Source organism: Oncorhynchus nerka, linkage group LG26, assembly GCF_034236695.1.
Source record: "Oncorhynchus nerka isolate Pitt River linkage group LG26, Oner_Uvic_2.0, whole genome shotgun sequence".
In the NCBI taxonomy this organism is placed as follows: Eukaryota; Metazoa; Chordata; class Actinopteri; order Salmoniformes; family Salmonidae; genus Oncorhynchus; species Oncorhynchus nerka.
The window spans coordinates 45,709,803-45,727,086 of record NC_088421.1 but is presented as its reverse complement, the minus strand read 5'-3'; the positions used below and the strand labels follow the sequence as shown (position 1 = coordinate 45,727,086).

Genomic DNA, 17,284 nt, shown 5'->3' with positions numbered 1-17,284 from the left:
GTGCTGTTGCCAGAACAGGCAGTGATGCAGCCAGTCAAGATGCTCTCGATGGTGCAGCTGTTTAACGTTTTGAGGATTGGAAGGCCCGCAGTGGATTAGGTGAAAAGCTTCAAGTTACTCAGCGTACATATCACTGACAATCTGAACTGGTCCACCCACATAGACGATGTGGTGAAGAACACACAACAGTGCCTCTTCAACCTCACTTGACTAAAATACAGTACATTTATATTAAATGGGTAAAACAGTATGTAAACATAAGTAAAGTGACGAGTGTTCCATATCTATGTACATATAGCAGCACCCTCCAAGGTGCATGGATGAGTAACTGGGTGGTACCCGGCTAGTGACTGTGACTAAGTTCAGGTCAGGGTACTGGGTGGATGCCAGCTAGTGATGGCTATTTAACAGTCCGATGGCCTTCAGATAGAGAGACTGAAAAACAGCTTCTGTGCTGGCTTTGATGAACCTGTACTGACCTCGCCTTCTGGATGATATCGGCGTGAACAGGCCGTGGCTGAGGTCCTTGATGATCTTCTTTGCCTTCCTGTGACACCGGGTGCTGTAGATGTCCTGGAGGGCAGGCAGTTGTGCAGCGCAATGGCGATTGCATCGTCTGTGTATTTATTTCAGCGGTAAGCAAATTGAAGTGGGTCTAGAGTGTCAGGTAAGGTAGAGGTGATATGATCCTTAACTAGCCTCTCAAAGCACTTCATGGTTAGAGAAGTGAGTGCTATGGGGCAATAGACATTTAGTTCAGTTATCTTCACTTTCTTGGGTACAGGAACAATGGTGCACATCTTGAAGCAAGTGGGGACAGTAGACTGGGATAGGGAGAGGTTGAATATGTCCGTAAATAGTCGAGCCAGCTGGTCTGTGCATGCTCTGAGGACGCGACTAGGGATGCCGTCTGGGCCGTCACCCTTGCGAGGGTTAACACGCTTAAAATGTCTTACTCACATTGGCCAAAGAGAACGAGAGCTCACAGTCATTGGGGGCGGCCCGTGTTGGGCTGTGTTATCCTCAAAGAGGGCAAAGAAGGTGTTTAGTTTGTCTGGGAGCAAGACGTTGGTGTCCGTGACATGGATGGTTTTCCCTTTATAATCAGTGATTGTCTGGAGATCCTTGAGTGTGAGACGTTGAATTGCGACACCACTTTCTCTCTGTACTGATGTTTTGCCTGTTTGATTGCCTTATGGAGGGCCTAATTGGGCTGTTTTGCATTCAATCATATTCCCAGTCACTTTGCAGTGGTTAAACGCAGTGGTTCGTGCTTTCAGTTTTGCACGAATGCTGCCATCTGTCCATGGTTTTTAGTTTGGATAGGTTTTAATCGTCACAGTGGGAACAACATCACCTATACACTTCCTGATTAACTCAGTCCCTGTGTCAGTGTATACGCCAATGTTATTCTCAGAGCCAACCCAGAACATGTCCCAGTCCACGTGATCAAAACATTCTAGAAGCATGGATTCCGATTGCTCAAACCAGCGTTGAATAGACCTTAGTACGGGTACTTCCTGTTTGAGTTTCTGCCTATAGGAAATGGAGTCGTGATCTGATTTGCCGAAGGGAGGGTGGGGGAGGGCCTTGTAGCCTTCCAGGAAGGGAGAGTAACAATGGTTGAAATATTTAGAAGCACGAGTACTGCAGACGATGTGTTGATAACATTTCTGAAGTGTTTTCCTCAGATTTGCTTTGTTAAAGTCCCGCGCTACAATAAATGCTGTCTCAGGATATGTGGTTTCCACTTAGCACAAAGTCCAGCGTAGTTCCTTGATAGCCGTCGTGGTATCAGCTTGAGGGGGAATATACACGGCTGTGACGATAACTAAAGAAAATTATCTCAATGAGGTAATGGGGTCGGCATTTGATTGTGAGTTATTCTAGGTCGGGTGAACAAAAGGACTTGAGTTCCTGTACTTTATCACAATCAAGCCATGCGTAGTTAATTATGAAACATACACCTCTGTCTTTCTTCTTCTTCCCGGAGAGTTCTTTATTTCTATCTGCACGATATAATGACAACCCAGCAGGCTGTATGGATGGGGACAGTATATCTGGAGAGAGCCATGATTCTGTGAAGCAGAGTATGTTACAGTCCCTGATGCATCTCTGGAAGGAGATTCTCGCCCTGAGCTCGTCTTCTTTATTGTCCAGGGACTGAACATTAGCGTTTAATATACTTGGAAGCCATGGATGGTGTGCACACCTCCTGAGTCGGACTAAAAGTCCACTCTGAATACCTCTTCTCCGCCGACGGCATCTTGGAGCAGCCTCGGGATAAGTTCAATAGCCTTGGGGGGTACGAACAAAGGATCAATTTCAGGAAAGTCGTATTCCTGGTTGAAATGTTGGTTGGTGAGTAACCACCTCTATGATATCCAAAAGTTATTTCCGTCTGTATGTGATAATGCAAAAGAACGTTCTGGGCTAATAATACACAACAACAAAGTTGCCTAGGAGCCAGGAACAAGGTGGCCATCTTTGAGTCCAGGGAGTACAGGAGCGGGGCTAAGACCTGTGGGGCCCCGTGTTTAGGGTCAGCGTGGTTGAGGTGATGTAACCTATCATCACTACCTGGGTTGACCAGTCAGGAAGTCCAGGATCCAGTTGCAGAGGGAGGTGTGCGGTCCCAGGGTTCTTAGCTTGGTGACAGCTTGTGGCTTGGAGTATAGACGCCAAGCGTGCTTGTGAATCGTGAAAATCAACACAAAACCAACATAATGAATATGTCAATATGACAGCGGTCAAAAATAGTATATTATTGTCAGTTATTGGACACATTATTTGTGGCCTCGCTCGTGCTTACAGAATTGTGAGCGTATTTAAGCAACAGTTGGATCTCATTTAGATGTTTTCCCTTGTCCTAACAGTCACCACAAATCTCTGTCACTTTCACTTGATTGCAACACTTCAAACAAGTTCCTTCCAGCAGGGAACTCTGAACTCGGGAATCTCAGAATTCCGACTTCGGTGCGTTCAAGACAACTGATAACTCCGGGGACAAAAAAAACTCGCTCCGACGGGGGAAAAAATCTATTTGAACGGTCTTTCAACTCAGAATTCCATGTCGGAAACTCCGGCATCTTTCTAGAACTCCGACTTTCCGACCTGAAGATCACTGACGTCATGATTTGACCTTGTTTTTTTGAGTTCCCAGTTGTCTTGAAAGCACCAACACATGAGTAATTACAGAGCCTTTCTGCAGCACTCCACAACTGGGCCCAGTCTCCAACGTCCCTTCACTGATTTGGGTTTAAAGCTGATAACAGGAGCAGTCAAGGCCGGGGTAAAACATTTATCCATGGACACAATTCAATAGAGCTACACAACTTCAGGGTTGGATGAAATACTATGAGCAGAAACACCAAACCATAAACTAAACAGGTATCCCAGCAACCTCTGCTGATTAAACCCAGAGCCACAACTGCTATCAAAATAGAAATAGAAGTCCCCAAATTAAGGTCCATTATTATATTAGAAACACATGGATTTTACTGAACAGGTATCACTTACTGATCAAGTAAAGGAACACTGACCTCAGAGTATCCAGTTTACATTGTGGATTTTCCAGTCCAGCAGAGAGCAGTTTCACTCCTGAATCCGCCAGGCCATAACATTCATTCAGATCCAGCTCTACCAGATGTGATGAGTTTGAGCTGAGAACTGAAGCCAACACTTCACATAACGTGTCTGAGAAGTGACAGTCAGTGAGTCTGTCAACACAGAGTAAATACCATGACAGATAAGTTATTATAATGTTACGCTTAGCTTTCCCTGCTAACCCTGTTAGCCCTGCACAACTAATATGTAGGCCTTGTATACATGCCTCAATTATACTTTTTCTGATCAGTTGGTGTTATAAGTTGTTGAAGAGTTTTCAGCTGATAGAAAGTTTAGTCAGCTAATTAAAATAATGTTGTTCCTACATATGGTGAAGTTTAAACTGAGAAATTGTCACAATAGTTCTTACAAATCCAGTCAGCCAATGAAAATGCTGCTGTAACTACAATTTATTCTGGTATGCGATATTGACATGAATACTTAGAGCTTTCCTGCAGCCTCTTACAGCAGGGAGCAGTCTCCTACGGCCCTCCTCTGACGTCTTGTATTCCTTCAGGTCAAACACATCCAGAACCACCTCTGATATCTGCAGCATGTAGGCCAGTGCTGAACAGTGAGAAAGTGTGAGGATTTCGGATGTGTTCTCTGACCTCCAGTATGCTTGGATTTCCTCCTGGACTGACTGGTCTTTCATCTCTATCAGACAGTGGAAGAGATTAATCCACCTCTCAGGGGACATGTTCTTCTGCATCACCTTAAGGGATCGGATCGTTTTCTCAACGCTCTCTGGACTGCTTTCTGTCTGTGTCACCAGACCTCGTAGGAGTTTCTGATTGGACTCCAGTGACATGCCATGAAGGAAGCAGACAAAAAGGTCCAGGTGTCCATTCTTACTCTTCAAGGCTTTATCCACGGTACTCTTCAGCAGCTCATCCAAGGTTAGCTCTTCATACGCAGCTCTAGACTTTCTCTTGAGGAAGGGCTTCAGTGCATCCATTTTCTTGTTTGTGTAACAATGGTATATGTAGACAGCTGAGAGAAACTCCTGAATGCTCAGATGATCAAAGCAGTACACCACTCTCTGAAAGAACACAGACTCTTCTTTAAAGATTTGTGTGCACAATCCTGAGTACACTGAGGCTTCTTTGACATCAATGCCATACTCTTTCAGGTCTTCTTCACAGAACATGAGATTACCCTTCTCCAGATGTTCAAACGCCAGCTTCCCCAGCTTCAGAATAATCTCCTTATCTGACTCCACGAGCTCCTCTTGATCCATCTCACCTCTTCCATGATACTTCTGGTTCTTCAGGCTGGTCTGAATGACCAGGAAGTGTATGGACATCTCAGTCAGAGTCGTGGGCATCTCTCTGCTCTTGTCTGTACTCAACATGTGTTCAAGGACTGTTGCAGAAATCCAACAGAACACTGGCATGTGGCACATGATGTGGAGGCTCCTTGATGTTTTTATGTGTGAGATGATTCTGCTGGCCAGGTCCTCATCACTGAATCTCTTCCTGAAGTACTCCTCCTTCTGTGGGTCATTGAACCCTCGTACCTCTGTCACCTGGTCAACACACTGAGGGGGGATCTGATTGGTTGCTGCTGGTCGGGAGGTTATCCAAAGGAGAGCAGAGGGAAGCAGATTCCCCTTGATGAGGTTTGTCAGCAGAACATCAACAGACGATGTCTGTGTGACATCAGACACCTTTTTGTTGCGCTGGAAATCCAATGGAAATCTGCTCTGATCCAAACCATCCAAGATGAACATAGATTTACAGGCAGTGAGTTTCTTTGCATTGCCTATGTCTAGTTCTGTGTGGAAATTTAGAAGTCCAAGCAGACTGTACTGCTGATCTTTAATCAAGTTCAGCTCCCAGAAAGGAAGAACAAACATGATATCCACATCTTGGTTTGCCTAGTCTATTGACGTCAATATAAGTAAAAAATCCCCATCAAAATCTGTCAGTTTAAGATAGAGATATCCTCTTAATCCACCACATTTGCCTGTTGGCCTTCTACTTCTGCGGTGGAAGGTGGCCGAGCTACAGCGATGGTTGTCCAACCTGGGTAAAAAGAAAGAAAAGTGCCCCCAGGGGGGGCCCCAGGACCGAGTTTGGGAAACCCTGCTATAGCCTACCACCATTGTGTGTTCGCTCTTCTTTCAAACTACCACTGAGTTATATTTTAACCCCATTTTCTCCCATTGATAGGTACGACTCCTCAATGGGCTTGTAGAGGCGAAGGTTAAACGTTGAGACCCGCCTGGCCGCCTACTTCTTAACCTCAAAGGGCTTGCAGAGGCGAAGGTTAAACGTTGAGACCCGCCTGGCCGCCTTCTTCTTAACACTGTTCCCTTAAACCAAAAGTCAGCCACACTAATGTGTCAGAGCAAACAACGATCGACTGAAGTCAGCTTGCATGCACCTGGCCTGCCACAATGAGTCGCTAGAGCATGGTGAGCCAAGATGAGACAAGAAAAGCCCCCGGCCAAACCCTCCCCTACCCTGAATGGCACTAGGACAATTGTACGTTGCCCTATGGGCCCCGGTCATGGCGCATAGGCATTGGGATGCATTTCCTTACTAAAAGACAAATCAACCCAAAACCACTCATTCCTATCATTTACAGTATTAAATAACACTAATATGTGAGAACAAATGTTTTTGTTAACAAATTTTCATTTTGGCGTTATAATAAGGTTGGTAGCAACATGTGAAAACCGTCGTGGAAATCTGTTGCAGCTCAGGTCGACCACAAAACCCACAATGCAATGCTCTCTGTATGGTCTGGCTGGCTAGCTAGCTAGCAAACAAACAAACGTAGCTACACACAATAATACCAAAAACAATATCAGCATGTTAAGTCGCTAGTTTGTTGTAAAATCACCTAAACAAGCTGTACTGTCAATTTAGGAGTCTACAATCTCACTATGTTCAACGTGCAGATCGATGTGCCCCACAGAGTGGCTTCAAACTTTAGCAACGGCAGAAATACAGTCAAATTAAATTCAAATGCCTCTTCTATTCCATTTTAGGTGTAGTCTATACAAATATACATCTTGACATAAAACATTAAGCATGTCGTTATACTGTACATGCATATAAAATATTGTTGAAGCAAAAGATTTTCAGGACAAACTTAAAATGAATTATCAAGGAAAACTGTATGTGAATATTTTAAGTTATAAAATGTCCTAAGTCACTTACATTTTCTTCAATATGGGGAAAATACAATATTTCCCAGACTGCATTAGTTTAATCCTCAAGTTGATCCTGAAGCCATACAATATTTCCCAGACTGCATTAGTTTAATCCTCAAGTTGATCCTGAAGCCATACAAATGAAATGGTTGGTGGAAATAGAATTGACTATTCTAAGCGCGAAGGTTAAAATAGTTATTTGAACATTTTTGTAGGCAGATTTTGTAGGCAGAGTGCATCAGAGTAGGATTCTATAGGATTGACAGGCACAACTCAGGCCCATACTCTGAGCCGTCGTACTCATGCATAAAAAAAACTAATTTTGTAAAGTTTGTGTGGGAGAAGTGGATTTTTTTTGTTATCGATCAATAATGACAAACTTCCTGGCATTGACAACTTAGACGGAAAGCTACTGAGGTTGGTAGCTGACTCTATGACTACTACTATCTGTCAGATCTTTAACCTGAGCCTAGAGGAAAGTGGTTTTCCTCAGGCCTGGAGGGAAGCCACAGTCATACCGCTAGACTGTTAAATCGGCCATTACTGGTTCTAACAGCAGACCTGTCAGCCTGCTGTAAACTGTTGTTTTACCAAATACAATGCTTTCTCTGTAAACAAATCAACAACAAACTTTCAGCATGATTATGTTATGGGATGCATTTTTCCCATAGTTTTTGATGGTATGCCACCCTGGTAGGCTTACATTATGATCAAATAGCCACTGTTAAAACTGTAACTTAAAGCTACTTGGCCACTGTTAAAACTGTAACTTAAAGCTACTTGGCTACTGTTAAAACTGTAACTTAAAGCTACTTGGCCACCAACTTAAACCTACTTGGCCACTGTTAAAACTGCAACTTAAAGCTACTTGGCCACTGTTAAAACTGTAACTTAAACCTACTTGACCACTGTTAAAACTGTAACTTAAACCTACTTGGCCACTGTTAAAACTGCAACTTAAAGCTACTTGGCCACTGTTAAAACTGTAACTTAAAGCTACTTGGCCACTGTTAAAACTGTAACTTAAAGCTACTTGGCCACTGTTAAAACTGTAACTTAAAGCGGGTACAGCCTCAGTGTTCACAATAAACATGTACTGGAAGTTGCACCGAATTTTCATAACATTCAAGTTTGCGCTCAGCAGACCTAAAATTTGCTCAATGCTGAATACAACTAGAGGGAACTTTTCTCATTAGTTGAATGGGAGTCAATTCCAAAATTCTGAATTGAGCCCAACCCGGATTGCTACAGAAATGTATCTAAACCAAAGCAGTTTGACTTCTTAGCAATGAAGTTGCAACTGCGAGCTGCTGTAAACCTATGTGATTGGATACAAAGGTTGAGTCTCTAGATTCCCTTGCTGCTCTGGAGAAATAAGGAAATGGTTGTCATAGTGATTTAAACGGGGACTGTTTATCTCCAAACTCTGAGGACATGTCACATGTTACATTTCAGCCAATTGATAAAAGCAGGTTAAAGGCTGAACCCAGAAGACAACTCTAAATGGACACTTATATTATCCTAAAATAATGTAACTACTTCTATTGTGTCTCCTTGTTCAACAGGTAGCCAATGCTATTAATGTTGTAGCAAATAGCAGGGCAGGGAAGGGAACCCGGGTCGCTTGCGAGAAAGGCAAACACCCTACACATCGCAACCCAGATGGTGGGAAGTGGAACATGGCTCACTATACTGCCCCCTTTCGAACTGGAAGGCACTACTTAGCCCCCTTACACGTCCAGGCCTTCTGATGGCCTCACGGCCACCATCCCCCTTCTGACATCCACGTAGCGAACGGCGGGGCAGGGAAGTATATCCGGGTCGCTGGCATGAAAAGCAAACACCCTACACATCATGCCATTGGCACCAATAGGGTTAACCCACTTGGTGGGAATTGTAACAGTGGCTCATATACCAAGGATTGTTATACTGCAGTGGAACTGATATGATACAACTACATCTTTCATACGAAATGTGAAATGTAGAACTATAATATATGTTTTTGAATTTGATTTGCCTAATCCCAGTTAGCGTCTGTCCCAGGAGAAATAGACTGTTAGGAGTGTTTTACTTCCATTCACTATACTATAATTACACCACACATTTAATGTCTCTACACACGTCACAATAATCTCACCTCGTAGCCTGAATTCACAACCAGAACATGTTAAATCATTGAGATATTTCCCGTTCTGCTTAGAGAGCAACTTCCTGATGTCTGTATCTATGTTCTAGGTACAGTTGATCTTTGGACTCTGGGTGTGTGTTGTGTATCCTACCTTTGGCTAATCTCTCGTGGACAAATTACAACACGGAAACATAATTTACCAAATTACTGAAGATTTTAGTTCCGCATTAACCGAGATGAACCTTTGACCTACTCAGCTACCACTTATTGTCTTGACTGATCTGTTCAGGATTCAGGATACAGACTGTGTAGCGCTCCACCACTACAGTTGGAGAACAGCTATGACTCGTTGTTGGGGGACAGAGAGACACTAAGCTACTCCACCACTACAGTTGCAGAACAGCTATGACTCTGTTGTTGGGGGACAGAGAGACACTAAGCTACTCCACCACTACAGTTGCAGAACAGCTATGACTCATTGTTGGGGGACAGAGAGACACTAAGCTACTCCACCACTACAGTTGCAGAACAGCTATGACTCATTGTTGGGGGACAGAGAGACACTAAGCTACTCCACCACTACAGTTGCAGAACAGCTATGACTCGTTGTTGGGGGACAGAGAGACACTAAGCTACTCCACCACTACAGTTGGAGAACAGCTATGACTCATTGTTGGGGGACAGAGAGACACTAAGCTACTCCACCACTACAGTTGGAGAACAGCTATGACTCATTGTTGGGGGACAGAGAGACACTAAGCTACTCCACCACTACAGTTGCAGAACAGCTATGACTCTGTTGTTGGGGGACAGAGAGACACTAAGCTACTCCACCACTACAGTTGCAGAACAGCTATGACTCATTGTTGGGGGGCAGAGAGAACAAGTCACTCCACCACTATTCCAGAACAGCTAACACCTGTTGTTGGGGGACAATACCACATTTATTAGAACAGCTATTTAGTGGGGGACATATTGACAGGATTTCCCACCACTATTATGCAGAACAGCTATGACTCTGTTGTTGGGGGACAGAGATGTTCTAAGTGCTGTACCACTCAGTTGGAGAACCTTGACTCTTCTTGGGGGTTCAGATGACAAGACCCACCACTACAGTGGAAAGAGACTTGTTGTTGGGGACAGCTGTAGAGACACAACAACACAGTAATTCAGCTATGACTCATTGTTGGGGGACAGAGAGACACTCCTCCATCATGTTGTTCACTCGCTGTTGGGGGACAGAGACACAACACAGTAATTCAGCTATGTCTGTTGGGGGACAGAGAGACACTCCTCCATCATGTTGTTCAGCTATGACTCATTGTTGGGGGAGACACAACAACCACTACAGTAAACAGCTATGTCTGTTGTTGGGGGACAGAGAGACTCCATCATGTTGTTCAGCTGTGAGACACAACACACTAGTAATCCACCACTGTCTGGAGAACTCCATCATCTGTTGTTCAGCTGTAGAGACACAACAACACAGTAATTCAGTATGTCTGTTGTCCTCCATCATGATGTTCTCTGTTGGGGAGCTGTAGAGACACAACAACACAGTAATTCCACCATGCCTGGTCCTCCATCATGTTGTTCAGGGACAGTAGAGACACAAGCAACACAGTAATTCAGTATGACTCTTGTTGGGGGGCAGAGAGAACAAGTCACTCAGCCATTCCACATAACACCTGGATGGACAATACCACATTTATTAGAATTCTATTTAGTGGGGTTATATTGTAGGATTTCCATCTATGTATCAGCTATTGTAGAGACAACAACAACACAGTAATCTCACCTTGGTCTTCTGGTCCTCCCATCATGGAAAGAGTTGTTCAGCTGTAGAGACACAACAACACAGTAATTCAGTATGTCTGGTCCTCCATCATGTTGTTCAGCTGTAGAGACACAACACAGTAATTCAGTATGTCTGGTCCTCCATCATGTTGTTCAGCTGTAGAGACACAACAACACAGTAATTCAGTATGTCTGGTCCTCCATCATGTTGTTCAGCTGTAGAGACACAACAACACAGTAATTCAGTATGTCTGGTCCTCCATCATGTTGTTCAGCTGTAGAGACACAACAACACAGTAATTCAGTATGTCTGGTCCTCCATCATGTTGTTCAGCTGTAGAGACACAACAACACAGTAATTCAGTATGTCTGGTCCTCCATCATGTTGTTCAGCTGTAGACACAACAACACAGTAATTCAGTATGTCTGGTCCTCCATCATGTTGTTCAGCTGTAGAGACACAACAACACAGTAATTCAGTATGTCTGGTCCTCCATCATGTTGTTCAGCTGTAGAGACAACAACAACACAGTAATTCAGTATGTCTGGTCCTCCATCATGTTGTTCAGCTGTAGAGACACAACAACACAGTAATTCAGTATGTCTGGTCCTCCATCATGTTGTTCAGCTGTAGAGACACAACAACACAGTAATTCAGTATGTCTGGTCCTCCATCATGTTGTTCAGCTGTAGAGACAACAACACAGTAATTCAGTATGTCTGGTCCTCCATCATGTTGTTCAGCTGTAGAGACACAACAACACAGTAATTCAGTATGTCTGGTCCTCCATCATGTTGTTCAGCTGTAGAGACACAACAACACAGTAATTCAGTATGTCTGGTCCTCCATCATGTTGTTCAGCTGTAGTCACAACAACACAGAAAATCTAGAGAATGGAGGGTTATGGGTAAAGATGGCGTCAGTAACTCATTAGGGCAGGTGTATGACCTGATGGAAGACTCCTATGGTTCACCTGTAAGTCTAGAGAATGGAGGGTTATTGTTAAAGATGGCATCAGTATCTCATTAGGACAGGTGTATGACCTGATGGAAGACTCCTATGGTTCACCTGTAAGTCTGGAGAATGGAGGGTTATGGGTAAAGATGGCGTCAGTAACTCATTAGGACAGATGTTTGACCTGATGGAAGACTCCTAGTAGAGATACAGGTTGCTAGCGTTTCTTTGGGATTTAATTATCCTGTTGCTACTGTATTTATCTGTTTATTGAAGTAGCCTTTAGTATCTGTGAGTTTAGCCACTTGTTTACCTCAAGTAAAGTTGATATGTCAATCATTCATTCACTTATTGACTTTATTTCAGTTGCTTGAAGAGAATATTATGACATGAACAACGGGCTGAAGAGGTTCAAGATGATTCTGAGACCAGAACTCCCACAAGGCTTTGAGAGTCAGAAGCAGGACGTGGTGGATGCTGAAGATGAGAAGCATGAGAGCAGTGCCAGAGAGGGGGCTCTGAAGATCACACTGCACGTCCTGAGGAAAATGAACCAGAAGGAGCTTGCTGACACACTGGAGAAAAGTAAGAGCTGTCTGCCTCATGTTGAATGCTGTTTTATAACGTTTAAAATATGTAGCTAAAGTACAGCTAAAGTATTGCAATTGTGCAAGTTCTCCCACTTAAAAAGATGAGAGAGGCCTGTAATTTTTATCATAGGTTCACTTCAACTATGACAGACAAAATGAGAAGAAGAAAAATCCAGAAAATCACATTGTAGGATTTGTAATGTATTTATTTGCAAATTATGGTGGGAAATAAGTATTTGGTCACACACAAATAAGCAAGATTTCTGGCTCTCACAGACCTGTAACTTCTTCTTTAAGAGGCTCCTCTGTCCTCCACTCGTTACCTGTATTAATGGCACCTGTTTGAACTTGTTATCAGTTTAAAATCTGTAGCTAAAGTAGCCATGTAACTCAATGATATTATAGCAGCCTTAACACATTTAATCCCACCAGTCACAATAGTGAGAGAAAAAAGTTTATACTTTACAGGCTCTAGAGAAGTTAAAGTTGTACTTATCAGCAAACAAGTAATATATTCTGCATTATGAAGGTGTGATTCAAAGGAGTTTCATATGATTTCTCAGAATGGTCACAACAGGGCCGGATACGACGGTTGGTTTACTGCCTCAATGTCAGGCCCCTTAATACAAGGTTTGGTTTAATGTCTCTATGTTAGGTGTGTCATAATCTCTGAGTTGGAACCCAACCAAATCTCATGCTAGATACCGTGTCTTAGCTAAGCTAGCTCAATTTGATCCTGTGGGCAGAGTTGGCTGGATATTTTTTTTTAAATCTGCACATGGCCGTGGTTCTCTGGCTCCGGATGTTAACTAGTGGAAGCTAGCAGATTCAGCCCTGTCCCAATATACAGAACACAACCAAGTCTGTCACAAAATATTAGGTGTGTCAACTTGGAAAAAATGAATGATCCTCAACAGCTGTCTAAAACGAACCATGTGTTTTTCCCTTCTCCCCCTCTCTCTCTCTCTCTCTCTCTCTCTCTCTCTCTCTCTCTCTCTCTCTCTCTCTCTCTCTCTCTCTCTCTCTCTCTCTCTCTCTCTCCTCTCTCTCTCTCTCCTCTCTCTCTCCTCTCTCTCCTCTCTCTCTCCCTCCCTCTCTCTCTCTCTCTCTCTCCTCTCTCTCCCCCTCTCTCTCCTCTCTCTCTCTCTCTCTCTCTCTCTCTCTCTCTCTCCTCTCTCTCTCTCTCTCTCTCCTCTCCCTTCCTTTTCCTCCCCCTCTCTCCAGGTCTGTTTGTGATGTGTGGAGCTATAATCTACACGGTAATGAGTCCGGATGGGGAGGAGGATGCTGCGTTTGGCTTTGCCTACATTCTGGCCTGGGTGTCCTTCCCTCTGTGTCTGGTCAGTGGTCTCATCTACATCGTACTGAGGAAGAGGGAATGAGAGAGGGAGGGAGGGAGGCTGAGGTTAAGACCTCACACCACCACCAGGAAGAGGGAATGAGAGAGGTTGGGAGGCTGAGGTTAAGGCATCACACCACCACCAGGAAGAGGGAATGAGAGAGGGAGGGAGGCTGAGGTTAAGGCATCACACCACCACCAGGAAGAGGGAATGAGAGAGGGAGGGAGGCTGAGGTTAAGGCCTCACACCACCACCTCCAGCAGAACACAGCACTGTGCCCCAGTCAATTGTCCAACACACTTTCTATGCCCTTAACCCTGTTCTGAACACCTCCAAAACAAAGGTCTTGTGGTTTGGTAAGAAAAATGCCCCTCTCCCCACAGAAAGGTGATTACTACATCTGAGGGTTTAGAGCTTGAGGTAGTCACCTCATACAAGTACTTGGGAGTATCGCTAGACGGTACGGTGTCCGTCTCTCAGCACATATCAAAGCTGCAGTCTAAAGTTAAATCTAGACTTGGTTTCCTCTCTCGTAATCGCTCCTCTTTCACCCCAGCTGCCAAACTAACCCTGATTCAGATGACCATCCTACCCATGCTAGATTACGGAGACATAATTTATAGATCGGCAGGTAAGGGTGCTCTCGAGTGGCTAGATGCTCTTTACCATTCTGCCATCAGATTTGCCACCAATGCTCCTTATAGGACACATCACTGCACTCTATACTCCTCTGTAAACTGGTCATCTTTGTATACCCGTCGCAAGACCCACTGGTTGATGCTTATTTATAAAACCCTCTTCGGCCTCACTCCCCCCAGTCTGAGATATCTACTGCAACCCTCATCCTCCACATACAACACCTGTTCTGCCAGTCACATTCTGTTAAAGGTCCCCAAAGCACAAACATCCCTGGGTCGCTCGTCTTTTCAGTTCCCTGCAGGTAGTGACCGGACCGAGCTGCAACAAACACTCAAACTGGACAGTTTTATCTCCATCTCTTCATTCAAAGACTCAATCTTGGACACTCTTACTGACAGTTGTGGCTGCTTCGCGTGATGTATTGTTGTCTCTACCTTCTTGCCCTTTGTGCTGTTGTCTGTGCCCAATAATGTTTGTACCATGTTTTGTTGCTACCATGTTGTTGTCATGTTGTGTTGCTACTATGTTGTTGTCATGTTGTGTTGCTTCCATGCTGCGTTGTCATGTGGTGCTGCCATGCTATGTTGTTGTCTTAGTTCTCTCTTCATGTAGGGTTGTCTCTCTTTTCGTGATATGTGTTTTGTCCTATATTTATATTATTTATTTATATTTTTAATCCCAGACACTACCCCCCAGGAGGCCTTTTGCCTTTTGGTAGGCCGTCATTGTAAATAAGAATTTGTTCTTAACTGAATTGCCTAGTTAAATAAAGGTTAAATACAATTGAAATAAAAGTGTCAGGATGTACACTGGCATTCCAGTTTTCTTCAATGCTTCTTAATGAGGTTTACCTTCTGAATTGATTGAAATTGACCCCAACCATGTTGTGCCCACTGACCACCAGAGGAGCCTGCTAAGGGGAGGATGAACGGCTCACAATCAGGGCTGGAATGAAGTGGATGGAATTGTATGTGTTTGATGCATTTGATACCATTCTATTAATTTTATTCCAGCCATTATTATAGGACTGTCCTCCATGCCACCAGCCACCACTGCTGACCACAGACCAGACAGTCTAACTGGCAACCCACAGATACATTAGTCTGGTCCCAGATCTGTGTGTGTTTTTGCCAACTTTATATATACATTGAATGACAATGACAATCAGAAGAGTTGGTTTAAACAGATCTGAATCAGGAAGCTACGTTTGGTTTGAACAGATCTGAATCGGGGAACAAATAGTTGGTTTGAGGGTGTCAAGAGTGTCAATAATTTGTGACCCCACTGTATACTTCAACGTTGGAGATATGTTGACACTGGATCATCATAATGATTCTACATGTTATAGTATGAACCTGGATCATCATAATGATTCTACATGTTATAGTATGAACCTGGATCATCATAATGATTCTACATGTTATAGTATGAACCTGGATCATCATAATGATTCTACATGTTATAGTATGAACCTGGATCATCATAATGATTCTACATGTTATAATATGCCATGGTCTTTACTGTCCAAAGGTTAAACTGCTGCTATGTTTATGATATATTATGGTGTTGTGTCACTAGACTTTGACCAGATATTATTACATCCAAAGATCAACTGTACATAGAACATACAGAGACACTTGTCATCAGGAAGGTTCTCTCTCAGCAGAACGGATAATATCTCAATGACTTGAGTTCTGGTTGTGAATTCAGGCTACAAGGTAAGACTCTTCCCAGGGTTTATTGTGAAGTGTGTAGAGAAATTCAATGTCTGGTGTTATTTTAGTATAGTGAATGACAGTTAAACACTCAGATGTAACAGTCCATTTCACCTGGGACAGCTACGTGACAGTTCAATCATACAAAATGGTGCTAACTGGGTGTAGTCAAGTCACATTCAATAACATGTTGTTCATATAGCTAACTGGGTGTAGTCAAGTCACATTCAATAACATGTTGTTCATATAGCTAACTGGGTGTAGTCAAGTCACATTCAATAACATGTTGTTCATATAGCTAACTGGGGCGTAGGCAAGTCAAATTCAGAAACACATTGTTCATATATCGTATTGTAGGATGCGTATATCGTGGTTATTTTACAATTTGTAAAAATGTTAATGTCTCATAGTTCTAAATCATCTGACAGAATATCAGAACGTTTGTTGTTATCATAATTACAGTGAGCTCCTGCTTCTTGTGTAATTTGGGGTGAAACCACTGAACATACTTCTCTTAACATTGTTATTCTGAATTAAATGTAGTAATAGTATAATAATAGCATACCTGTTGAACAAAGCAACACACTAGAATGAGTGAAATGATTAACAGAGAAAGTGAGATATTATTATCAATAGTTTCTCTACATGGAGAAGAGGTGAAACATATCAGTCACCACTACATGTTCATGTGATGCATTAAATCACCTGACTGTTTGGATGTGTCTGTTAGCAAATGTTTTATTTCTAAGAGATAATGAATACAATAGAACAATTGACATTCCATAATTAGTTGTCACTGTGTTAACCACAACCAACATGTTGGATCTCTGTTTAGTGCTCAGTGCTCTGAAATGAGTCTCTCTGGGGAGAAAGAGGAGGGGGGCCCTGCCTCTAAAATGAGTCTCTCTGGGGAGAAAGAGGAGGGGGGCCCTGCCTCTAAAATGAGTCTCTCTGGGGAGAGAGAGGAGGGGGGCCCTGCCTCTAAAATGAGACTCTCTGGGGAACATGACACCAAAGCCAAGAGGTGAGATGACAGTGTCATATAAGAACTTTATTTCTAAATCATTAAATCCCCCCAACATTCACATTTAAAAACAATATCATCAGAAATGATTGCTTATAGGTACCTTCATGTGTCTGTAACATTTTTAGCAAAAACAGAATTTACAGGGAAATAGGAACGGTTGAAAAGTCACAATATTAGTTTAAAATGATCTTTAGAAATAGCAGTGCTGGGGGATTTGGAAAGACATCGTCAGTCAATCAACAATAGGATAATACTTGTTTGAAAAATATGTATCTTTAACTGACAGTCTATGGATACTATGAGACTAGAAAGGTTCAAATCCAT

General features: G+C 43.1%; 2 protein-coding genes and 1 pseudogene across 4 annotated transcripts in view; 1 reads left to right on the top strand and 2 right to left on the bottom strand.

The window, feature by feature from the left end:
- LOC115128092 (NACHT, LRR and PYD domains-containing protein 12-like) overlaps nucleotides 1-17,284 on the bottom strand; it is an 80,905-nt pseudogene that overhangs the window by 24,982 nt on the left and 38,639 nt on the right.
- Nucleotides 3,995-5,479, bottom strand: LOC115115194 (NLR family CARD domain-containing protein 3-like). The gene has a single exon (XM_029643683.2). It carries the CDS (start codon nucleotides 5,462-5,464, stop codon nucleotides 4,010-4,012), a length of 1,455 nt encoding a protein of 484 aa, XP_029499543.2. The 5' UTR covers nucleotides 5,465-5,479; the 3' UTR covers nucleotides 3,995-4,009.
- Nucleotides 15,845-17,284, top strand: part of LOC115119911 (NACHT, LRR and PYD domains-containing protein 14-like) — a 16,209-nt gene continuing 14,769 nt past the window's right edge. For 2 of the 3 annotated variants that reach the window (XM_065010808.1, XM_065010810.1), the window contains exons 1-2: nucleotides 15,845-15,936; nucleotides 16,769-16,957. In XM_065010808.1, coding sequence (XP_064866880.1) covers nucleotides 16,785-16,957 — 173 coding nt within the window. In that variant the 5' untranslated portion in view covers nucleotides 15,845-15,936; nucleotides 16,769-16,784. The remainder of the gene's footprint in view (nucleotides 15,937-16,768; nucleotides 16,958-17,284) is intronic. The other variant, XM_065010809.1, reaches the window with a different exon arrangement.